Raw genomic sequence first — 26,513 nt, forward strand, 5'->3', positions numbered from 1 at the left:
CAACACTTGGCTTTGTCCCTATGGTGCCGGTTTTACCGGGACACAAAATTCAAGAGTTTGAAGATCATGGAGGCATGCACCCAGATTTTAAAGGAAAGCATGTGAGGCATCTCCCAACGTGTGGCAGTATTTGGGGGTCAGTGGAGGCTTATGAGATGGGAGCTTGCTAGAGAAGTAGATGCTAAAGTTGGGCTCCTGAAGGTGATAGCTTAGCCCCTAACTCCAGTCTTGTTCTTTGCTTCTTGGGCTGTTGCCATGTGAAGGGACTCGCCTCACGCCTCTGCCATCAGCTGAGATTCTCTGTCATGCCTTCATGGCTGTGAATGGCTGAAAACTCTCAGAAATAAATGCACAAAATGTCTTCCTTCCCATTGATGGTTTCTGCCACAGTGACACAAAAGCCATGCGGTGTCCACTCAGCTAGCCTTCCCATGTCCTCTTCCTTCCTCCATTCCTCCAAGGAATGGGTGTGTTAACAGGAAACGGTGATAGTGTGATTAACTCCAGCAAGAGGAAACACATGATGCTGTTTCCGGGCAAATGCTGCTAACTTAGACCTAAGTCAATGACTTAGGATTTCTGTTGTGATGGAACACTGTGACCCAAAGCAACCTGAGGAAGAAGGGATTTATGTCTATCACACTCCCATATAACAGTCCATCATTCAAAGCAATGAGGACAGGAACTCAAACAGGGCAGGAACCTGGAGGCAGGAGCTGATGCAGAGGACACAGAGGGGTGCTGCTTACTGGCTTGCTCCCCATGGCTTGCTCAGCCCACCTTCTTATATAACCCAGGACCACCAGCCCAGGGGTGGCACTGCCCACATCAATCACTAATTAAGGAAATGCCTTATAGGCTTATCTTATGGAGGCATTTTCTTAATTGAGAATCCCTCTTCCCAAATGACTCTGTTTTATGTCAAATTCGACAAAAAACTTGGCAGGAAAGAAGACATGCAAAGAAGAACAGTATGAAGTGCCAATGTGTCCTGGCCATCCTTCCATGTGAGAGGGTTTTCTCTGCACACTTAGTCAACAGTCCTTTAGCACAGTGTGGCTCATACTCCACTGTGGCCCATGGGCTCCATGCCGTGCCTTGCAAATACCAGATGCTGAGTTACTGTTTTCTCTAGTCAAACACTTCACACAGCAGGAAGAAATGTCAACTGAGTAACAATATATTGAGGTAACAACAATGGAAACCCAGTCCTTATAAACCTGCACTTTTGTTCTGACTGTCACATGCTACGAGCAGGTCATGCAAAGTGCAAGATATCATCTTGCTTTTCAGAAACTTAGAAAGGACACTAGTTACTTCTAGGAAACTGACTGGTGGCCAGGAGACTTTTAAAAGTAATGGTGCCACTGTTTTAGGTGGCCTGATTTGGTATTTGCATCATGGTTTAGAAATCTGTAAGTAAAATAGCCAAATTCTTCAAGTTGACTGAAAAAGGACTTGCGGATCTCTGTCCATGATGACCCCAGCTTACAAACTGGGGTGCAGGCTGCAGCCTGCGTTATCTTTAGTGGGAAGAAATATTAAGATTATAATGTGATGGGAGCCCATGACAAGGGGTGGAGATGAGACTCTTTGGAATGCCTTCACTACACAAGGCTGACACCTACCTGTGTGTTTGTATGTCACAGCTCCTGAGATGATATCTCCCTGAGAGAACCTGTTCACATGGTTTCCAGCCTTTCTCACCACCCCATGCTGCGGCTCTCGGGTAATCAGAAACAGCAGTTTCAAGTCATCACTGTCTGCATCAGTAGCAAAAACGTATTCAGGGGTGATGGTCACCTCTCCACCCTCTGAGCAATGCATCATGGGGATCAGGTCAGCCTTCAGAACAGGTGGCTCATCATTCACAGGGAATACCTAAGCAGGATAAAAAGAGCACATTTTTTAAGAAAAAGACAAAGTGACAAATGTCCCAGCTGGTAAACTACCGCTCACAGTCACAGTGACAGGCATTTTTCATCTTCTGGACACATGGAACAATAGCCATGAAATTTGGCCAAAGCAGCCTGAGTCTTTCGACTTTCTCAATTGGTTGAGGGATGCTCCACATGAATGAGAGTCTGTGGCTCTAGCTGGAAACTCAGGGCACTCATTGTTCTCAGAAGACAAAGAGGAAATGTGATAGAAAGCATCCCTGCACTTTAACATGCAGCCTTTCATTAAATACACACATTGCACAGGGATTCTGGGCCCAGGAGTCGGATGCGTGTACATCCACAGCATCAAAGTTAGTCTTACTTCAAATTATTTGGTGATTCAAAGCTTTCTGCCACCTTCGACTTCTGGCCACCCACAACGTTTCCATGGATCCCCAGGAAACCATAGCAGCATGTTACCAAATGGCCTGCGTGACGGGGTTTGGATTGTTTGTGTGTTTGGTAGGTTGGTTGGTTGTCTGGTTGGTTGATTTAATTTTGTGACTGTTTGTTTGGTTGTTTGGTTTGGTAAAGTCTGGCCTGCTGTGAGCCTGTATACCCTTTCAGCCCTACACATACTTCAGCCAAAGTAATCTTAGTAAACATCAATTTCAAGTTGCTGATCTGCAGGGACCTTCAGTGTCTCCTCTGCTCCCCCCATGATTCTCCTAGGAGTCTCTGGTGTAACATGCCATGGGTGCCTTCACCACCCCACTCCATCTTCACCCAAGCACACACTCCTTCCCAACTCTCATGGCCTCTGTCTCACCCCCTGAGCCCGCCCCATGCATTCTGTCCCACTCTCTTTGTACGGCTGATTTCTGCCTCAGATCCCATGTTTTTCAGGGAAGGTTTCCTGATCACTCAGGCTAATTGAGAAGCTTCTATTACTTAAACTCCTGTTCATAAACACATACATATTTTAATCAATTGTCTTTGTGATTATCCAGTTAGTGGCTATCATCATCTGTGATCTGTAACTTCAAGAGCAGGAACCTCCTTTATCTTGTTCATAATTGTTCTACAAGCATCTGTCTAAGACCCCCAACATACATTACAGAAGGCACTTACTAAACGTTCGTTGAATGAATAAATGAATGGATCTCCTAGTTACTATGCATTCAAGGGCTAATGGCTATAAGACAAATACACAGAGAACTATGCCGATGCTTTCCTATCCTTATAGGAATGATACAAAGATGAGTGCATAGATACTGTAACTTATTTATCAAAGGTGTAAAAATATAATTGTCTGCTTTCTTCTTTGCTACAAAGAAAAATAATTATCTTTGTTCATATCTTCTGTGTGAATCCATTAAAGACATATCTTCTTGCTTGACCCTAAGAAATTTTACCAATTTGTTCATGTGGATGATAACTGTGAACAGTCATTGTGAGGGGAAAAACCATAAACAACATTGTCCAAAAACTATTTTGTCTGGCTTTCAAAAATTATCCCCTTTTACTTAAAAAGTACTAATAAATCGTTTCTTTCACCAAGATGCGCTGCTTATTGCCAGACATAATAAGATGGTCATATATATAAAACAAGTGGGAGTGGAGTCCTTAAAAAAAAATGGAAAAGTAACTCAGAGGATCTTCCTTTGTGTATAGATGTTTGCCATAAAGAAAACATCCCCTCTTGAAGCCGAAATGGTCTCCTGCTTTTCACGGAGCCATCACAGGCCTTTGTGAAGACTGAGGAGGAAAACGAGAGGCAGGCTCTGCATAGAACCTGGCACCTCAAGCAATCAATACCAGCCAGGGGGAAGTATGGCCAGATAATAAGGAAGAGGGCCTCACATTGCACCATCACGTTGATAGCTCTGACCCAGCTGCAGACTCTTCAGGAGCCCAAGTATATTAACTAAAGAGAGATGATTCCTTCCTTGTCTGTTTTGTTTTTAAAACAATCTATCGATATCAACACTCTTTATCAGTGACCAGCTATAAAATATCTTACAAATACATATCAATTTTATATCACTAAAATCTAGCCCCTACTCAAACAGGAAGAGATAGAAGCTAGCACAATGAGAATACTTGGTGGCCCTTCAGGGACTGTGATAATTTTCTCTGTCAGCAACTATAAACGCTTGCAAATCATCCACGAGATGCCCATGGTCTTGGTTACCCACACAACAGGAAAACACCAAAGTTTTCAGAAGTCCCTTGAACATGCCTCAACTTTGTGAGCAGACTTTGTCAAAGGAAAGGGGGAAATGACTTCCAACCAATCTCATGCCAGGGTTGTGGTATAGACATTCCAAATGGAGCCCCACACGCATGGCTTCTTCCACAAGCAAGGAGAACCCCAGTGGTTCTGGACAGTCTTCCCAGCTGCTAAGTAAGCCTTTGTGCCCTTCAAAAATATTAGACATATTTTATATGCAAAATGAACTACTTTTAAAATTAAGTATCTGGATTTAAGCTTAGAATAATTCTAATATAACCTTTGTCTCTACCAACTGACTCCAGACACACACACAGGTGCTCTGGCAACCTTCTGCTTTGGAGTCTGTGTATTTTAAGTTGTTTTGGGACCCTGAGAAGTTCCCAGAATAGAGACTTTACATTCAAATGATTCAGGGAGGAAACTTTCTACCTACCTCAATGTGTAGAACAAATTCTGCTGAATTTGTGCCATCTGTGACCTCCAAGAATATCTCATCTTGAAAAACCTCAGATCCGTCATGGTGATACCTGCAGGGAAAGTATGGAAGCTAATCTTTTAGAAACACATGGGTGTAGCCTAAGGTGCATGACACAAGTACTCCTCCATCACCTTGGCCATGACTTCACTAAATAAAAAGTTATTTAAATAAGTAAATAAAAAAAGAAGCAGTATAACTATAAATGCAAAGATATGTAAGCACTCAATATCCCTAAATGTAAACTTGTTCTACCTGGGAAAACATTGTTGTATGCATTGGTAATTTTTCCCCCAAATCAAAAAAACAAAACAAAGCCCAGGCTTTTGGAAGCTGGGGAGACAGCTTATAGTTAAAGGCCCGTTCTGTTCTGTTCTGTTCTTACATAAGACCTGAGGTCAGCTCCCACACCCATCTCAGGCAGCTCACAACCCCCTAATAACTACAGCTCCAGGTTCTCTGATGTCTCTGGACTCCAAAGGCACCTGAATTCACATGAACATATCGTCATATGTGCATGTGTATGTGCATATGTTCATGAAAACACACACACGTAATTAAAAATAATCGTGAGGCTAAATTTCAGAAAGCAGTCTTTGCATGGCCTCCGTGACAATGGGAAGTTCTTGACCTGGTACCTGTGTAACAGTGGAGCATGCTGGCTGGAGCCAGAGTGACTGTAAGACGAAGTAGAACACTCCGAGGACTCCAGGATCCCCGTGCCTTCCAACATTCCTCCTGTGCTCTAACGCTGCTCCTCTCTGAAGCCTTGATCTAAGAACTAGGTATCGCCTCCCTCCACCATATTCCAAGTTCCATTTACACACTCTTCATCTCTACCAGAAAAGACTCTCACATCTCCCCAGGTTTAAAAATACCTTTCTTTGTTCTAACCTTGGCCCTATATTCCTCTTAATTCTCAGCCATTTTTTTTTTTAAGAAACTGTATAATTCTAGGCTTTTCACACACTTTCTAGCCTACTACAATGACACTCAGTTAATTCTAAGTAGCTCTTGAGCCTTTTTTTTTTAATCACACCAATGGTTTGTTCATACTAACAAATGGAATTATAACATAGGAATCAAAAACAAAAGTGTCAATAAAATAGTACAGTATATTGAACCTATATGATTTTGTTATATGGACGAAAAGGACTATATTTTATTCAAGATGGGCCACCAATAGGGTGATAATGGATTTAATCCTTATCTCTCATACACATTAACTGCTATGCTCTGTTTCTCCACGCCTCTTACTGTTTTCATCAAAAATAATTATGAATAACAATGGGCTGATCCATTTCACAATGCTGCTGTCCCCAAAACAGCCAAGTGCGTCTGAGGACGCATGCGTGTAAAGCGGGACAGTGGAGCCAAGCAGACTGATGAAACCTGACTCCTGAAAATCCTCGCAAGTGTGTCAGCATTGCTGTGCTTAGTTCTGCCTGAGAACAGAACGATGTGCCTTGTCAGTCTTGATGACTCGGGTTAAATAACTGAAAAATACTTCACTGCAACTCTCTAGACAGGCGACTAGACATAGAATGCTAGCAAACGTTTCTACTTTTCTCTGTCCATTATTTATCTCAGCACTGTCTAAACAAAAGTCTTTCCTTAACATGTAGATAGGAGCTAAGATTTCGAATCCAAACTAGAAACAAAACAGAAAAAAAAAATATTTTTTTCTTTTCTTTTTCTTTCTTTCTTTCTTTTCTTTCTTTTTTCTTTTTTTTTTTTTAAGACAGAGTTTCTCTGTGTAACAGTCTTGGCTATCCTGGAACTCTTTCTTAGACAATGCTGGCCTCGAACTCGCAGAGATCTGCCAGCCTGTGCCTCCCTAGTGCTGGGATGAAAGGTGTGCACCACCACCCCATTCCTCCCTCTGTTCTTACCAGGTTGGTCTTGAACTCCTAATCCTCCTGACTCAGCATTCCGAGTATTGGGATTAGAGAGTAGGCTACCATATCTGGCTGATCAATAGTGTTCTACCCTGAGTTTCCAAGGTCATGAAATTGCCTTTTCTTAGAGCCAACTTCAATTCGCTGCACAGACTATTTTAGTCTCTACTGAGTTTGCGATATGTGCAGTTGTAGCAAAATTAATATTCACGGGCATTAATTTTTCTTGCACGAATATTCATAAGCTCATTCCCTCTGCTATAGTAAGACGGAGAGAAAGAAAATGTTTGAAAGAAAATTCTTTTTTACTTCTTTAATTTTCAATTGATCCTTAATAATATGAAGTGGCATATTGTTTGGAAAGAATTACACAGGGTCCTTTGCCTTTGCTGGGCTTCACGAGTGTCTAGATAGAGAGCTACTGCACAGAAAGGGGAAAAACACACACACAAAATCTTCTAACCTAACTTTTAAGGTATGGAGGTCTCTCCATGAAAATGTGCCTCTTGGGTTTAGAGGAAATCCATCCAGCTCTACCCTGCCATGGAGGGGCATCTCCTGAAGAGAGAGGCTGATGCTGTCCACTGGGGTGTCCACATCAGAAACCAAAATGGACTCTGGGCTGATGGTGCACTGACCACCCTCGACCACTCTCAGGGTGTTGGTGAATACCTAGAAAGAAGGAAGGAGACACTCAAGGCCTTGTTCCATCAGGTGTTGCTGAATACAAGAGTTCAACAGGTCCCAAGAAAGCTTCCAGAACCTTCCTCGCATGTCAATTAACTTTTTAAGAATGTTTATAAGGAGGTAAGTCATAGCTAAATGATTTGGATACAAAACATTTTATTTGCATAGTTCCAGTTCCAAGCTCTGATATATACAAAGGCACAAAGACTGATCTCTGATTTGGAAGTACCTATGCTTCAGGTGTCCCAGAGTCTCTGCAGCACAGCCAGCAAACGGCAGCCTGCTGCAGCACTGAACTGAGAGGAAAATCTCCCACCACCGTCCACACAGCCTCGGACAAACCACCATGAAGCAAAGGCTCCATCTCTTTTCTTAAACCCTAACACAGTGGTTCTCAACATGTGGGTCGCGACCCCTCTGGGGTGAAAATAACCCTTTTATGGGGGTCACATAGTAGATCTCCTGCATATGAATACATTATGATTCATAACAGTAGCAAAATTGCAGTTAGGAAGTAGCAATGAAAATAATTTTATGGTTGGGGGTCACCACAACATGGAGAACTTTGTATTAAAGGGTCACAGCATTAGGAAGTTGAGAATCACTGTCCCCAAAATCCTTTAAGACTTTGAAGGTTGACGGAAACTCCATTGTGTGTTTTGCAGACAGAGTGAGCGCAGGCAAGCTGAAGACAAGAGGGTTACAATTCCATGGGAAATAGATTTATTCAAACATTAGACTTAAAAATTAAAAGCCACAAGGGCAATTTCAATACAAAAAACCCCAGTGTTCACCTGACTAACAATTCAATTATAGGCACAAAGCAAGTTAGAGCAGCTTGGTCTATTTTATTACCACACTACGAGTGGGCAGGATGTGTTCCGTGATTAAACAAGTCTAGAAGACTGTCATCTACAACGTAGTCACTACATTTGTAAGGAATGCACATGTGCTCCAGGCTCTGAGACTACAATAGAAAACCCAGTCGAGTTTATTTAGCACATCAGCTTCCAAAATGAATACTACTTCGTAGAAGGAAAAGGTAGCAGATACAGTTAGGACTTCAAATTGTGGGCTCTGAGGGTTCCTCCCAGAAAGCACGTGGCAAGCACACCACCAACACAAGGACACTTCTCACACAAAGAATCTTTTTTCTCAGCAAGATGAGGTCACAGCCTCCACCCCAGTGTGCATCCTCTCTGTTCATCAACGGGGCACAGTGTGAGGGAAGTCCATTCCACAGCCATCAGAGGCACTCATGCATATCTCCAGGGCAGGACTCTGACTAGGATGTGGCTGCCTTCATTCCTTAGTAAACTACCACCAGCAGAGAAAAACCCAAGAATAATCAACTTCTCTCTATTCCACCCACCCCGACAGTGCTTTCTAAATGCTTCCATCTGATTTGTCACACCTCTATCTTCACGAAAGCAGAAGAAAGAAATGGAACCCTTTCCCTGGGGGAAAATGCCCCAGGGGCCATGCACACCAGCCCCATTTTCTTGGTGGGTCAAGCTAGTCTCCCAAATAGGGAACAGTGCATAAAATTCACTTTGCTACGTAAGATGATTTTCAAAACTATTTCTTTGAGAGTAAGCTCAAACATGAAAATCCTGCGGGTTCATGAGTAGGCTGAAGAGGCTCCAGGTTTGTGTGGTGTCACTCGGCCCTAACGACTGTCACTCAACTCAATTTCGTATCATGAAAGTACCAACTCAATGTCTAATAGTCTCAGTTCTTTGAAATTCTATTTCATTTGTCCCTGGTGCCCAAACAAAAGAGAGAAATCAACATCCACCGTAGCCCCAAGTCTTCCTCACTATTCCATCTTCTTTCAAATGAAGATGACTCTTCCATCTGCCTCATAATTACCTGCACAGATCAGCCTTCTCCAAGCTTAGACCTTTTTGCATAAAAGATTTTTCAAGAGGTTTTGTAGGGGATGCTTTGGTTCGGGATCTCAATCTCATATATGGACAGGGGCGGTCTAAGTGAAATCTAATCAACTTCATTTAATAGCTGTTCTGACTTATTTTCACCATAAGCATTAGGCCAGGTCTTCAGCAGGAAAGGGGTCCCAGATGGAGTTGGTGCAGATGCCTTCTAGTTAAAGAGCTGTCAACACTTCTTCAACCACAGATTGCAAGCTCGCCAGCTTGAGAGGTTGGGCCGCTGACATAAGTGAGTGTAGTGTGTCGGTGGGGACTCTGAAAATGGACAGCGCATCCTGCTCTGCAGCCATGGCGCCTGTGGGCTCGGTGCTGTTAGGGCTCTTTCTTTTCAAGAGAAACCCCAAGTCAGTCTTGTGAAGAAACCTTCTGGCCCTTAAAAGTTTGCAACTTCACAACTTAAAATATTATTTAGACCCATCGAGCCATTTCTGCATGTTGAGTAAGTGCCTTCCCTTAGGCCTTCCAGTAAGAAATCTGTTTGCTGGCCTGAGGCAGGTGTAGCTGTGATGAGTCACCAGGAAAGAAAACATCAGGGCTGGCCGTATTCAGGTAGGTAGATGCCTGGGCCAGTCACCCTTTACCTTGGGAATGAAGCTGGGAAGGTCTAGAGCCTTCTGGTCTATAACAAATGGGGGATAATATTCCTTTGTCTTTCCACTTTTAAGGAGAAAAAAATGATCCCCAAAATAATCACACTAATCAAGTATAGTAGTGGGGAGGGGGCAGAAAAAAACTCAAAACAGCCTCAGAGAGAAGACATCGCAGGTAGCAATGCCTTTGTAGTTTGGTTTTAAAGAAAAACTCAGGCCCCTTAAGACTTCCATAAACATTGAGTAGTGGCACCGGGGAAAACAAAAGGGTCCATCCTAATTCATTTTGGAAAATTAAAAAGCTTCTTTGGATCACACAGCAGCATAGCTGGCCTGTGGTGAGAGCAAATAGGTTCTTCCGGTTGCTAAGAGACCCGTCATTTAATCTCCTTCCCCTGATCAACAAGGGGGGGCTCAGCAGATTGAAAGAGATGTTGATAAGGCTTTGAAAACAATGCCAAATTCAACACTGAAAAATTCTCACCTTTCAGATAGGAAGTCCCATGGGTAGAGTCTCCCACCCACCCCCACCCCTGCTTTTTTTCTAGACTGCAGCTGGGGAATGAAAACATTACTCTTTCCTTTCTCTCGCTCCTTTCGGCCCTCCATGTCAAACACGGCATACCTCAGGAACCTGATTGTCCACTGGGAGAATGGTTATGTTGAAGCAGATTCCATGCAAGGTGCCTCCATGCTGGTTACTGACAGACACCGTGAACTGCACATGTCGAGGACTGGGACCTATATCTTGCATGGGTGGCATGTAGGCCACTTTCATATGGTTCACAGCATGCTGTAAAGTAAATTGAGATGGACATATGTGTTGGTTTGCAGAGACCGGAATCCTTTAGCAACCTAAGTCTAAGGCCACTGCAGTGTTAATTGATAGGGAGCACAGTAAATATTCCTGTGGATGGAAAGATTCCCAAGGCTCTACTTGGTAAACCACATTGCCTAAACAGAAGAGGAAAACTGATGAAGTCAGGCAGTATGTCAAATGATGGGGTCCAAGCAATTCTGCAAAAGGCAGACTCAGACTTCCCTCAGTCCCTCCCTGCAGTCACTGTACTAACGCAAGCTGGGTAAGCCTGCAAGGCCTCTGTTTCCTTATTTGTAAAGTTATTAAAACAGCAGCACTTAGCACATTTACAGCTTCTCACTATTCAGAAATCAGACACAATTAGCCCCAAACCACAGATGTCTGATGCCTGAGCTCTCATAAACCACACCCCCCATGAGGTCTTCAGAGGAGAGTTCACAAGAGTAAGCAGAGGGATACAGAAGGTTTTTGGGAGAGTAGTAAGTATTATGGGATGAGCTGCAACCCCATAAAATGACATACTAAAGTTCATTGAAACTGTGGAATGTGCATTTATTTAGAAATAGGACCATTACAGATGTATGTAGTAGAAATACTTGAGTAGCATTGGTCCTCAATCCAATAGAACTGGTCTCCTTGTAACAGGAAGAGACAGATGGGGGCAGGCATGACTGACAGAAGACAAAGCTTGCATCTGCAAGCCAGGGGATATCAAAGGCCGTTAACCAAGCACTCGCTGCTAACATGCAGAGAGGAAGGGTTGTCTACAGGGTTCAGAAGATCGAAACCTGCCAATGCCATGTTCTCAACACCTCTAGCTTCAGGAAGAACAGAAAAACGCCTTTTGTTTTGAACTACAAATGTGTGGTGGTTTGCTATGGTAATCATGAGAAACTAAAATAGAAGAATGAGTGATCTATATTTGGTGGAATAAAAACATAGGCATGGGGCCTGAAATCAGTGACCTGCTATTGGCAAAATGATGCCAAAGGCTGTGTGGCTTTATAACAAGGTTTGAAATCGAATCGGATTTGATGAAGGCTTTTCAAGCAGATTCACATGTTTACCAGAAGTAAACACACAAGCACAAGGATAAAGACATAAGGCTCTGTAGCAGAAGTGACTGGCTAGCTTCTCAGACACAACACTGGGCATACCACACCTCAGAAAATACGTTAGACATTGTGTTAGCCAACATTTTTACAAATTCTCATACCTGGGTAAATGATCTCAGCCCCAGGGCTGTAGGATTTTTGATTAGCTTTGGTATGCTGTCCACCATAAATAACTTCCCGGCATCCAAGTGTCTAAGAGAAATATAGACCACATCAGCTTATTTTCCAGCTAAGAAAAATTAAATCAAATCACTCACAATTGTGATCACAGAATAGTGATCTGTGTTATCTGAAGGGCCAGGCCATCTCAAGCTCCCACAACCAGGACCAGAGATAGCTAGTAATCCAAATAACCCCTGTACTATCTATATGACCAGAACCAGGCCAGCTCCTTCCCTAGGCCCTTAAGTTAATACAGGCAGTCTATCTCCAGAACTCATCTTCTTGGAAGAGACGACATGTTGAGTTCCGATGTAATTATGCCTTTTAGTGCACCAAGGATTGCATTACACCAGGAAACTTTTCCCCAAATTGTACTGTGCTAAAATACACTGGCAATAAACCACTTGGCATCAGACTCTCCAGAAGTTTGATCTGGGCTGACTATGTCAGGCTGAATTGATTTTTCATTCTCAGCTCTTCATGGCTCGTCTTCCCGCCTGCCTTGACACCGTACCACAATCAGCTTTTTAAAAATACATCAATGTGGGGTGAAAGCAGATGCTCCATCTTTTTAGTCTCTTTATGTTGGGGGCTTGTAGTCTTAAGTCCAGCATCATCTATGCCACCCTCATCATGACTGAACAGAGATTTTTGTTGTGTCATGGTGAAAAGGAACCATTTGTCTCATCCCAAGTGTTTTCTCACTGCCATATATATGACACTAGCCTAAGGGATATTTATGCTACTGTTTTGAATTGAGATTATAAAATATGAATACCAAGTGGTCTGCCATATCTAAAAATAATATTTTGCAGACTTCAATAAACATTGTTAAAAAGAAAATTAAGGATTTGCTTTAGAAAAATGAGATTTCAAATGCTTTGTTTAAGCCTCATTATGCTGAAAACTACAAGCTACATGTAAGTCACTAGTTGTCACTCAATGAAGGTAAGGACAAATTTGTGACAAGAGCGAATGCTGAACTGGATGTAAGTTCAAGTCTGACCAATGAGGTAATTGAACCACACTGCCACCCACTGCCACCTACTGTCACCCACTGCCATACACTGCCACACACCAACACTCTTGGAACCAGTGGGACATACGGTAGCTTTTGCAAAGACACCTGTGGCTGAAGGAGAAACACGGAGGACGTGTTATTGTGTAGACGAGCTCCCCATCATGTGATTCTGTATCTAGGAAATGTAGGTGCTTTTTAGTGATGTAGGCCACCTCCGTTTCCTTGACAACCAAATGCCGGGAAATGCCAGGAGCTTCTTTTGGAAGCTGGTCATCTACTGGAGAGATATGGATTGTCACCATCTGGAATGAAAACACACTGCTTTATTAAATTGAAATACAAGAAAACATCCAAGAGAGTGTCCCAGGATCATCTATAAATAGTTAAGACCACTTCTTCAAACTGCCATTGAAAATATACTTCTGTTAAATGATTTAGAAACTACTAAGGATTCACTTATCTGATTTATGTTTTAAAAAGATAGTCATCATGCCAGATGTGGTGACACACGCCTTTAATCCCAATACTCCAAAGGCAGAAGCAAAGGATCTCTGTGAGTTCAAGGCTAGTATGGTCTACATAGTAAGTTCCAGGACAGCCAGGAATATATAGAGAGAGTATCTCAATTATACATATACATATACATATACATACATATATATATATATATATAGAGAGAGAGAGAGAGAGAGAGAGAGTATTCAATTATATATATATTATACTTATTATATATATATTCATTACAATTCTAGCTAATCCATTGGGAAGGTTAGGAAATGGGCATATAGAACACCAAGCACAATCCCACTATTTTTTTCTATCTCCTTTCAAGTAATAACCTATGGGTCATTGCTCCCTCCCTCCATCAATAACCCTAGACACCTTGCTGTCACTCCTGGTTTCCCCTTTCCCACCCCCAGCCAACCCATTGCCAAGTTTCTACTTGAAAATTTTCTGTATCACTCTTGTAATTTCTTCCTTATGTGGTTGCAACAGCCCAAGCTCTACCAGCTAATCTATACTTTTTATTAGCTTGAACTAACTTTAAAAAACACAAGTCAAATTAGTTAGTTCATTTCCCTCCAAACCTTAAAACAACCATCCAGGAAGTATCATTACTCAAGCTCCTTAGCATGCATGACATTCAAGACCTCTCATGGTTCACACATACTGCACTTTTCAACTTGATGTTTTATTGCCTTTCAACATGAACCCAACACTCTAGTAACACATTGTGGACCACCTTCCCCACCCTCAGATCCATATCATATTGTTCCTTCAATCTAATGCTTTGGTCTTGCTGCCTCTAGGAATCTGATTATTTTCACTCTTGCAGGATCTTCTAGATTCATCTCCAGTTTCTCAGTTGAAACTGTTTCTGAACTTGGCTTCTCCCTTGCCGTTCTACCGAGTGGTGGTGTTCCCCTCCAAGACTCGTCGTGGAACTTCGCGAGCAGCGCAATGGTTTTGAGATGATTGGGTCAGGAGGGTTCTGCTCCCATGAGTGGATTGGGTCCCTAGAAATGCATGTGAGGGGAAAGCTTGTCCTTTCGTCGTGTAAGAGTTTGTCCTCTTAGGAGAACAAGGCAACAAGGTGCCATGTTGGAAACAAAGAATTACCTTCACCAGACAAAGAGCCTTCCTGCTACATTGATCCTGGATTTTCCAGTCTTCCAACAGTAAGAAATGTTTCTGTTGTCTATAAATTATTCAGTTATTTTATTAGAGTGATTAAAAACTAAAGCCAGTTATCAAAATAAGAATACAAAGATAATCATAATTCTAGTCCCCTAAATCTATGTCATGATTTTTTTCTCCACTTACAATATTTTTCTAATCTACAAAGTTCAGAAATTCTCTGTGGGCTTTCACAGCAATAGTGTGGATCAGCGAGTCTCTCCTTAATTGAAAAACTGGATTTAATAAGGAAACAATAGTTATTGTGCCTTCAAAGAGACCATTTTCCATGCTAATTTATTCTCCAATGTGTTCTTTATGAAAGAAGAATGGAAGAGCATGCTTTTTATCCCCTGTAGTAATTCTTGGTGGGCGCATTTTTCAACATGCTTTATGATCTCCTAAGTTGATGTGTCTTTACATATTTATGCATGCTCAAACAATTAGTGTGTGTGTCTGTGGGCAAGAGAAATTCCATTTCAGCAAACTCCACAGAGAAATAAAAGCATTCTCATTGTGCTGGAATCTGTTTATAACAAAGATATTATTAAGAACCCATTTTCAGGCAGAGTAGGAACCCATTTTCAAACCTGTCACCAGCCTCTGGACTCAAGCTTCCCTCAAGTCCTCCAGTGTCCTTGTGGCCGCAAGCACACACAGACAGATTTACAATGAATCAGAATAACCAGTGAAAGGTCAGCACACAAAATGACTGTGTCACACCCTGACCCTCAGATGCAGCCTCGGCAATTACACTTAGCCACGTGGCATCTGACTTTCTTGTGGCCTGAATTATTGATCCTTCATGTGCCCTGAGCTCTGATTCTAGCCTGCTCTTGATTTTCCTTCATTTGAGAATACCCAGTGTTACTTCTCAGTGCCAAGAATTACTTCCATTTTTAGAGCTGCCCACTCTATTAACTACAGTAGTTTTATATAAGTTTTTAGGAAAATACATTAAATGTTTGTTGAACAAGATGGCTTTTAAATGCTGAAGACAGAGACAAGTAGAGATGCTGGGTAAAGAGCTGGGGTGAACACACAACCTGAGCTAGGAAAGAGTCATCATTTGCAATATTCAATATAAATGCAAATGTGATGTAAATAGTAGAGGTCCATATGGCTTAGGGAAAAGTGACAAGTAAAATACTATGTGAGGAACAGAAGCAACTTATAAATACTATCTATCATCAGATTGTTGAATCATTGGATGGGACACCTACAGATATACAGAGAGGGCAGCTGTGTTTAAGAGCCTCCCCCCGCCAAAAAACCCTACATGCTGCATAAAGACAGGGCAATTTTGTAGCCTTCTTGCTCTGCCTTTCTTCCCTAGTCCATAAATATAAGAGCACAGAATCAGGAAAACATGTTATTGTGTCACTGGTTAAGAGCACTTACTGCTCTTGTAGAGGACTTAGGCTCATTCCCAACATCTGCACGGCAGCTCACAACTGTTTATATCTCCAAGTCTAGGAGATCTAATGCCCTCTTTTGGTCTCCAAAAGCACCCAAACATACATGCACCTATTTGTGTATGCATCACACACAAATAAATAAAAACAAATAATAATAAAAGAACCCATCTATTATATGGAATAAATTTATAACCAGATATTTATAATTTAGACTGATTTACTTGCCCAGATTTAGATAACTGTTTCAAGAGTTTTCATTAACTTGATCTACATTATATATTTCTCCTTGTGTATGAAGAACATGATTTCTAAAATGCTTAAAAAGAAAAAAAGAAAGACACCCTGAAATCTCAATGCACAAAAGACATAGAGCCTTCTAAACCTCCTATGATATTCTAGCAACAGCTTGAGCAGATGCACAGAACACTTAGAAATATATTCTGCTGACGGTTACCGTTCTGAGCTATTCAGTCTAGCACAATCTGCTACAGAGGCTCAGCCCAGAAACGATGGGTCAACTACATCTATGAAACAAGGGGTGATTACTTCCCAAGAAGTTGACTTGTTAGTAAAAAAGCAGGTGAATTCAGAGTTCTCCTTACACTTCCCCACCCATCCTATCTTAAAGACATCACTGAGTTCTTCTGGTTTCAGATCTCCTCCTTCAGTATGTCCATGTCAGCAAACAGATGCACAACTTGGTCTTTTGCCCACTGGCTGTTATCAGTGGCTGTAGCATTCTAAGAGTCCATCAGAGTAATAGGACACACACTTTAAGCATTCTTCCTTGAATAAGCTGGAGATTTTCTTGCATCCACATATATGCTACCTTTGAAGGTAGCAGGTATAAAATGACCAACAACAATATCTTACAGAGTCCGTAATCACTTAATTTCAATTGCTCCTTTTGAAATTTAACCCCTACTCTCCACACTTTTACAATTGTCAATACTCTACACCAATCCCATATTTTATGATTTCTATGTGATAATATTTGCTTCATCTTATTTCTGCTTACTGTAGACTAAAATTATATCCTCTAGCACTAGTCAGATCTGAGATCTTAAAAACAACAAATAAAATCCACTTTTTTTTTTTTTAGTATTTACCAGATGTCTGAAAGCTCAGTGTTTTCCCCATAATAATTCTGTTAGGAAGTTTCTATCACTTGCTTGAAAAACAAGTAAAGAGGAATGGAGGTTGATTAGCTATTGTCTGGAACAGGAGGAAAACTCAGGAAGTTTAAATTAAAGATCATTTAAATACTATCTTTAAAAAAATGTCTTCTTGGGTGTTGAGAAGTGAGCAAATTTATGAAGTTGTCTATGTATGTACTACGGCTAAGTAACCTTAGAAACAGTTACCATGTAGAAACTCGCAAAGTGCTTCAGAAAAGTGTGGGCACAGTACTGGGAGAGGGAAGCATACTTATTTTTGCCCAATCCATTGCTTCTCAAACTTTGAATCTCAAAACCTGTGGTGATATATTGTGTACCCTAATAAGCTTGCCTGAGGATCAGAGGACAGAGCCAGCCACTAGGTTAGACATAGAGGTCAGGCAGTGGTAGCTCACACCTATAATCTCAGCACGTGAGAGCTCATGCCTTTGCTTGAGAAGCACACATGCCTTTAATCCCAAGAAGTAATATGGCAGGGCAGAGAAAGGCAGAGAAAGGTATATAAGGAGTGAGGAAACAGGAACTCACTCTCTCTAGGCTGAGGATTTCATAGAGGTAAGAACTAGTGGCTGGCTGTTCTGCTTCTCTGATCTTTCAGCTTTCACCCTGATATCTGGTGCTGGGATTTTTACTAAAAGACCATCTAATATTCAAACAACATCTTGAACAACAAAACCCATTTTCATGTATTTTTTAATAACATCTCTTAGAGCAAATCTTGGTATTTAAAACTTTGGGAAGATGTTCTGAAATGGTCTCTCACCTGTGGCACTGAAAGATTTGGAGGGTCACAGCTGTCCAATAGGACAAATTCAAAAGAGTCTTCAAAGATTTCTCCCCCGAAGTGACGATAGTAAATGATTCCATTGAACAGGTCTCTCTGAAGGAAGCCAGGGACCGCATACCCTAAAGGCCAACAAAACACCACACAATTTTAGGAGTTGGGACCAGTGAAGTTGAACTCACCTTTCAACATCTTCTCTGCTAGTGTGCTGTACATAGCCAAGAATTTGCATTAAATATTTTTAACGAAATGCAGAGCAATGGACTAAAATTGCCCTGTCTCAATGTGGAGATTGACAATGGAAAAAAAATATTTCCAAAGAATAGTTTTTATTTTAAATAAAATAAAAAATGCTACATATTTGATCCACACTGTCAAATCCCTGACACCAAAATGTAAGCAAATATAGTAATGAAATTATTTGAGTAGCCATCTAGAATAAACCAAATATCTCCCATCATACTTATTTATTCTACTGCCTTTCTTGGCTGACTTAACTTTTAATAGTGTGATGGTTATCTTGAGTTTAATGCCAGAACTTTCTACTACCTTAGGTAGTAGGTTGACTTAATATAAGTCAAGTTTCTACTGCAGAAGATGGGAAAACAACAATACTTTGCTTCATAAATCTGGTGTCTAATCTTACACAAATTTGACCACAATACAAAGTTCTTCAATTCCATTCCAACTATCTTACCTACCTAGAACTTACCTATCAGTCCTGGCCCTGGCTTCTTCATGATCTCCCCAGCCTGTGGGGACTTTGTGACATTAAAGAAGATGTAGTCATCACTGGAGTCCATGTCTGAAGCTCTCAGCATGGACCCTTGGATCAAGACGGTCTGGCCCTCTTCTAGCTCAATAACAACATTGGTTATGAGGAAGGGGGGGCTATCATCTTTAGGCAAGATGTTGATGGGGAACTTGTGCTGGCTGCTGTGCTGGCCATCGAATATCCTGAGAGCCACAAAGTCTTTAGTGGAGTCACTGTCGTCATGATGATAGCGAATAACCCCAGCCTGCAGGTCAGCCACGGTGAAGAGAAATCCTTTCCCCTCTGACGAAGAGAGCAGATGTGGTACTGAGTGATCAAGGGAGGCAGCAGAGGCGGCAGCTGAGAAAGGAACCACTACAGGACAGTGAGCTATGGGAAGCAGTGGCAATACACACTCTCCCAAACTCGCCATGGGGTTGTGCCCTATAAACCATCGTAAACTGGAAATGTTCTAAGTCAAACACATAAAGAAAAGACCCTATGACAGCCTCAAGAATTTAAAAACAAAACAAAACAAACTATAAGTCAAGGACAGTCTGTAGACTGAGCAATTTAGTGAGCAATAGGATGCTGCATCTGTTATTGAACCCCGGCTCTCCCACTTACTACCTGTGTGGACTTGAGACTAGTATTTGAAACTCTGTGAAACAGAGAAAATAATATTAGAGTTAATTTTAGTAGTCAACCAAGAGATACCGGACAGTTATGGACTTAAGACAAAAATGCAGAGGAAGAATGATCACTCTATCATCTGTCTGTCTGTCTATCTGTCTGTCTATCTATCTAATCTATCTATCTATCTACTTCTCTCTGTGTTTCTCTGTCTCTGTGTCTCTGTGTCTCTGTGTCTGTGTCTCTGTGTCTGTGTCTGTGTGTCTCTCTCTCTCCTCTCTCTCTCTCTCTCTCTCTCTGAGTCATGTTCTTCTCCCCACCCCCACCCCTGACTTTGTGCGCTTTTCAACCTTAGACTTATACCTCTCTGGAAATCACCCACCTTGTTTCCTAGGGCTTTGACCTTGGACTGGACGAGAATTAGTTCATCACTACCCTAGTTCTCAAGCTTTGGCCTAAGACTGAAATACTGGATTGGCTTTTCTGGATATAAACAGCAGTTCTTTCCACAAACACATCATGAGCTTTCTTTGTCTCCATAGATGCACACACATGCAAAAACAAATCCCCATAATAAATCTCTCCTTATATATTTGTATGCCTCCTATTGGTTTCATTTCTCTGGCAAATCCTGTCGACCATAACTAGATAGAAATAAAAATGGATGCAGATATGCCGTGGCAACATCACAGAAGTCAAACAGCAGTAAGCCTCTGATAAATATTAGTTAACTCTCAGGTCATTGTCATGATCTAGGGAAGCAGCATCAGCACCAAACGGGAAGCTATTAGAAATGCAATTCCTCAGGCTCTGCCCTGAGCGTACTTAATCAGAAATGCTGGAGATGGGACTCAACACCTATGTTTTACTAAGCCCCACCCCGAGGGTGGGTACATGCTAAAGTTTGAGAACCAGAGCTGGAGCCTGGTTCAAGCAGAGGTATAGATCCACATGTTAGTCACTTCCTGGTTTTCAAAATTGCAGGTTGTCCATTTGTAAACTACGAACAATAATAGCATCTTACTTCATAGAGGTGAGGAAAATGAGAGACAGCGTATAGAATGGTTGGCCCAGGACGACACAGAGTGAAGGGTTGATAGATGTTAGTATGACTTTCTCCCCTCTCTGATTCCAGAACACCACCATACCATGGGTTACCTCCCCAATTTCCACTTCTGCAGTATTAATAAACCCAGTTTCATTTCCTGCGTAGACTATAACAACACAAATGTAAGTCATTGCACTGGGCTTCTGGAAAACTTGTCAAGGACTGCAAACTTAGATGATGTGACTTCTCTTTTGTCCCTCTGTCTTTTCCTGGCTCACAGACACACAGAAAACAACACCGGTTATGAAAGTGCTACAATAGCATGACCTTTGACCGACCCCTGGTCCTGACTGGCACACTCAGGTTTCAACTGTCTCCCACTGTCCTGGAAGCAGACAGAATTTACTGTAATCTGTTAGCTTTTCAATTCTGAATTCCCCAGTTACAAACGATGACAAGTAAAAGTTCTCTCTTTTCTTTATCATTCAGTAAAGTAAGAAGATAATCGAACTAAATCCTCTTAGTGCGTTATAAGGAACAGACTTTGACTATGACATGAACAGTGCTTTTAGGGCTATTCATGTCTTTTAAGCTTTTAAATTGTGGCAACTAATAAAAGTTTTTCTCCCTGTTTTACAATATATTTCTCTGAAATATTTTGTCCTCCAACTGGGGACACCCATAGAGCAAACCTGAAGTTTGAGCAGCAAGCCAAGCATTAGACTTAGTTCATAAGGGGTGTGAGCATCCTACAGAGTTGAGTTTCAATATCTCCACATCATCTGACTGTAATGATTTCAGTTTGGAGGACATCCAAGAAGTGATACATATACTCTGTTATATATGATTCGAGTGCATGCATGCTTGTGTGTGTGCGTGTGTCTGTCTGTGTGTGTGTGTGTGTGTGTGTATGTGTGTGTGTGTGTATGTGTGTGTTCATGTGGATGAGCATCTACATGTATATGGGGGGAATGATTGCACATGCCAGAGATCAACCTCAACTCTCATTCCTCAGGGGCCCTACGCTTTATTTTTTTTAATGTTTTTTAATGTAACGTATATGCGTGTTTTACTTGCATATATGTCTATGTACCACATGCATGCCTGATACCTGTGGAAACCCAAAGAGGGAGTCAGAAGCCCCTGGAGCTGAAGTTAAAGATGGCTGTGAGCTACCAGGTGGATGCTGATAATTGAACTCAGGCCTTCCGGAAGAGCAGCTGGTGCTCTTACCCACTGAGCCATCTCTCCAGCCCCTTCCACTTTGTTCTTCGAGAAGAACCTGTCACCGAGCTCTGGAGCTCATGGATCTAGCTAGGCTGGTTGACGAGGACACCCCAGGGATGGGATTAAAAGCATGCACCCCCACACAGGTCTTTTATGCAGCGCTGAGGACTGAACTCAGGTGTTCACACTTGAGCAGGAAGTATGTTGCTAACCGAGTTCTCTCTCTCCCCCTAGCCCGGTGATGTGGTTTGCATTTGAAGAGAATAGTCCCCTGATTGGATTTTGGGTTCAACAGGCGGTAAATTGTTCACCTCTTACTGTAAGCCGTCCGTGCTGCAGGCCACCAATGGTGACCAGCTGCACACCACCAATGTCGTCATTGTCAACGATCTGAAGCTGTTCCCAGGTGATGGCCCGAGACTGCCCTTCCAGGAGATTCAGACCTACAAGAGAAAATACAGAAACATGTCCTACAACATACCTGTCTAAAGTTAATGAGTTTTCACTCCTAAATCTATCTCAGAGTTTTATCTTCAAATGCTTTTCATGAAACTTGAATATAGCTTGTGTTTTTAGTAAACTTTGCTCTAATTTCAATCTGACAGCTGATTCCTTAAGAACCATGATGATACCAGGAACTAAATGCTGAAGGAAAGAGCAGAAGTTAGGCTCACAGAGGTCCCTAGTTTAAATGAGTGCACAGAGTTGTCAGAGATTATACCTATATGGTTTAAGTGGACAAGAGTTAGAAGGGGTTTTACATATGACTTAAGAGAACATACATATCCCATGGGCTAGGGAATGCATAGTACTTCAATATCCTTATATAGAGCTACTGTACCTGACAATGTTTAAGTACCTGGCACTTTGCAAAATAAAATGCACATTAATTTCAACAATAACTAGAGATGGATTTATGCAGCTAAAGGAATGACATAAAACCTTTGCTTAGACTTAGTATGCCAGAGGAAGTCTGGAGAGCTTCGATCACTGGTAGTAGGAGAAACAGACTCTGAATGAAGTCCTGCATTACCATCAGACACCCTTATCCCTCAGTAGAACTGGGAGTTGACAGCTCACCCTATGCTCATCCACCTCTAACTCTTCTCAGATACACTGGCTAGGTCTGCTTCAAGGAGACACCAGAACAACAGAGTAATCCATATATCTTTCTGAAAAGTTGTGACCAGCTCAGCCATATCTCCTGCTAGAGCTCGGGCTGTGAGCAGCTTTGCTTCCCCCACAAGCTTCTGCCATGATGTGCTACCTCATCCCAGCCCCAAAGCAATGGGCCCAACTGATCCTGGACTGGATTTCTAAACCTGTGCTAGCCTAGCCTCCTTATAAGCTGGTTGTCAGGATAGGGTCGATACAGGATCTGCCTCAAAGTCTGTTTCCGGGGGGAACTGGGCTAAGGCAGCTATGACTGTAAGAACAACAAAAAGGAAGAAGTGAGAAGAGGAAGGAAGGGAGGAAGAGAGAGGGGGGAGCTAAAGAGGGAGAGAAAGAGCCAGGAAGAGGGAGGATGGGGATAAGGGGAAGACAAGCAAAGGCAAATAAGCCCCACGGCTGCTGAAAAGCCTCCCAGGTTCTCGGGGCGGTACTGGGGATCCAATACCTCCCAGGTTCTTGGGGCGGTACTGAAGATCCAATATAGGGTTTCTGAAGTGACGTGTGTGGCATCAGGGGATACATCAGAGGAGCATCCAGGAAGACTAAAAGTCAACCGACACATCAAAACGCTAACAGCAACAATATCCATATTATATATAGTGGGGAAATGATGTTGTTCTTCTACTTAATATATTCTCTAACTTTTCCATTGTAGCAGATACCAAGTTCATAATAAGCAAAAATTCATTTTAAAAAGGATTATAATGTCTGCAGCAGCCAGACCAGACCTGGAGCTCCCTTGACGCATCTGAGCGTCATGTACCATACATACAGATGACTCCATCTCCTCACTAAAACATAGTGACCTACACGAAAGTAGCATCGCTATTCAACTTTGGTTGACCAATTTTTTCATTTCTCTCATTACCCCTCGAATAGCCAGAATTATTAGCCTAAGCTTAGAACTGGAATCAGACATGGATATATTCCTCTTAACATGACCTACAGTGCCACTTGAAAGCATGTTTTGAATGTCATTGATGGTATTAGTGAGAAAGGAAAAGCCATTTGCATTCCACATTTGCATCTGATCTAAATATATAAATCACATTCCCAGTCTACTTGGAATTGAGTGGCAGTGTAAAGCCCTCTTTTTTTTTTTTTTTTTTTAAGCTGCTTAAGCTCTTATTTACTTATTTTGGTTTCCATGCAGCCCACAGCACATAGAGTGAGTTCCAGGCTCCACCTTGCTCCCACTCCCCTGCAAACTGAGTCAGAGACCCCCCTCTCTCTCCATCCTACTCTCAGTCAGTGTCATAGGCAGCCACTTTCTGACTCCATTCGGTTGAGATGGGGACACTTTTTTTTTTTTTTTTTTTTTTTTTCGAGACAGGGTTTCTCTGTGTAGCTTTGCGCCTTTCCTGGAACTCACTTGGTAGTCCAGGGTAGCCTTGAACTCACAGAGATCCTCCTGGCTCTGCCTCCCAAGTGCTGGGATTAAAGGCGTGCGCCACCACCGCCCGGCGAGATGGGGACACTTTTATGGTGTCTCTCCCAAAGATGGAAGGTAGCCAGAGGACTCAAGGGTGCTGGATTTCAGTTTCTCACCAGCTACTAGGAAAAAGCAGAACAGAGATAACTTGTCTGCTGGTTTTGGTCTGTCTGGGTTTCCATTACCTCATGGACGAAATGGAATAAAAGTATTTTTCTTGACCCATCCACTTCCTTGTATCTCCCTCGGGACTACACCCACACCTGTATTCCAGGACACCCGGGGCGCGTTTGTGTCTGCTGTTCTGATGGAGATGTGGACAGTGATGGGAGCACTCCTCTCAAAGAAGAAGTCATACACCTCCAGCTCCACCTGGAAACAAACAAGTCAACACTAGCCACACACAGACAAATTCAGGCTATAGTCCCATTAGTTCTGGACACACACACACACACACACACACACACACACACACACACGGCAAAAATGGGTCCAGATTTGGTGTTGCTGTTCTCTCTTGCTTTAAATTTAATTCTATTTTTAAAATTAACTTCATAACCAATTGAGGACAAAAATCATATCCTATAAATCACCCCTTTTAATACACGTAAATTTACCAAGTTGCACAATCATCTCCTGAGTAACCTGCTTTTCCATTACCCCAAAGGTCCTCATGTCCATTACTGTTCCCCCTCCACACCACTCAGCCTACCCAAGCACCACTCAGCCTACCCAAGCACCACTCAGCCTACCCATGCACCACTCAGCCTACCCATGCACCACTCAGCCTACCCATGCACCACTCAGCTTACCCAAGGGCCAGTATCTGTTTTATGTCTCTATATAGTTGCCCTTTCTAGAAATTTCACTGAATCACACTGTTTCCAGTATGGAGCTATTATGAACGATTTCACTAAAACATTCAAAGAAAAGGGTGTTACTTTATTATAGGAAGTAATCTATTTTTGTTAGGTCACCCATTTCATTCCTACATACTATTTTTTTTGGTTCTGGTTTTTAATTCTTTAATTAACCATGATTGTACATATTTGGAGGGTAGTATACACAAAGACATGCATGTTTACACACTGTTCCCTAATCAGATCAGGGTACCTGTCATATCTATATTATCAACTCTTGCATGTATCATTTCCCAGTGTAGGGAACATACAAATCCTCTCTACTATTTTGAAACACACACTCTAGTGCTATTATTTATCATTTTATGTGTGTATGTACGTAAGAATACAGTCTATATAGAATATGTATATTCAGGGGTAGAAGCCTGGGTGTGCACAGAGACCAGAGGAGGAGAGTTTGTGTCCTCCTCTCTTTGCTGTATCCCTTGGAACAGGGTGTCTTACTGAGCCTGGAGCTAGGCTAACAGCCAGCAATCTCCTGTCTCCACCTTTTCCATGGCCCTCAGGACTCTCATGCCATTGTGGACTTCTGATTTCTCTGGACACCTGAGAGCTATGGCCACACGCAGTCCACCTGGATTTCACACCACAGCCGTGGGCTGGAACTACAGCTGATGCTCGCCAAGACAAAAGACCTTCTTTCTTCAGCCTGTCAGACCAGCGTCTCTTCAGGCAGCCCTGAACTGCACTGCACTGTGACTTGCAGAATCAGGTCTCCTCTGAGAAGCTGAGGATCCAGCAGACTCAAGGGCTAATGGAAGGCAGCTTTCCAATACTTATTTGAAATCCACCAGGCTGGACGCTTCCCTCCCTTCCTTCTCACCTTGTAATGTCTCCTCTCCGGATAGCTGCTGTTTGGTGGCTGGTAGGCAACTTGCATGTGACTTAGATCCTTCCAGGTGAACGAAGAGATGGGTCTGGTGTGATCCAGCAGGTGGGTCACATAGCCCTGGAGCGGGGCTTTGGTGATGTTGAACACCAACAAGGGTTTGGGGGTCTCATCTTCCTCACAGTCCAGGACTGAGGTTGTCAGGGGTGTCAGGATGAATTGGTCCACCTCCAGGACCAACATGGCCATGAATGCAGCCCTCGGGGCCTGGTTAGGAATGCCCACTCTGATAGAGACGGGCAACCACGCGCTCTCTGACTTTTGAAAGAGAGAAAAAATAAAAAGAAGGGAATGACAGGAATGAAGTTGTAATGTGCATGGTTAATGTCACCCTATATAATGAAGCTGCAGCCCAGAGGATGGCCCAGCTGTGACCACCAGCTACATCTTAGCATCATGCGCTGACCATCAGAAACTACCTCCAGATGTTCACTTTATTATTCCAAGGAGGAAACCAGAAAACTGGCAATCTAGAGCTTCCCGATGACACTAGTGTGCAAAAAAGATTTGGAATGGGGCACCTGTTTTGGTATCAGAACGAACT

The 26,513-nt window shown here is 42.3% G+C and overlaps 1 protein-coding gene across 1 annotated transcript in view; it reads right to left on the minus strand.

Moving 5' to 3' along the window:
* Positions 1-26,513, minus strand: part of Frem1 (FRAS1 related extracellular matrix 1) — a 120,644-nt gene that overhangs the window by 79,512 nt on the left and 14,619 nt on the right. The window contains exons 5-15 of the mRNA XM_059255951.1: positions 25,904-26,227; positions 24,424-24,532; positions 21,867-21,998; positions 18,606-18,950; positions 17,873-18,015; positions 12,942-13,138; positions 11,755-11,845; positions 10,344-10,511; positions 6,953-7,161; positions 4,550-4,643; positions 1,629-1,881 (exon numbers count right to left, since the gene is read on the minus strand). Coding sequence (XP_059111934.1) covers positions 1,629-1,881; positions 4,550-4,643; positions 6,953-7,161; positions 10,344-10,511; positions 11,755-11,845; positions 12,942-13,138; positions 17,873-18,015; positions 18,606-18,950; positions 21,867-21,998; positions 24,424-24,532; positions 25,904-26,227 — 2,065 coding nt within the window. The remainder of the gene's footprint in view (positions 1-1,628; positions 1,882-4,549; positions 4,644-6,952; positions 7,162-10,343; positions 10,512-11,754; positions 11,846-12,941; positions 13,139-17,872; positions 18,016-18,605; positions 18,951-21,866; positions 21,999-24,423; positions 24,533-25,903; positions 26,228-26,513) is intronic.

The sequence above is a fragment of the Peromyscus eremicus genome, chromosome 2, assembly GCF_949786415.1.
Source record: "Peromyscus eremicus chromosome 2, PerEre_H2_v1, whole genome shotgun sequence".
In the NCBI taxonomy this organism is placed as follows: Eukaryota; Metazoa; Chordata; class Mammalia; order Rodentia; family Cricetidae; genus Peromyscus; species Peromyscus eremicus.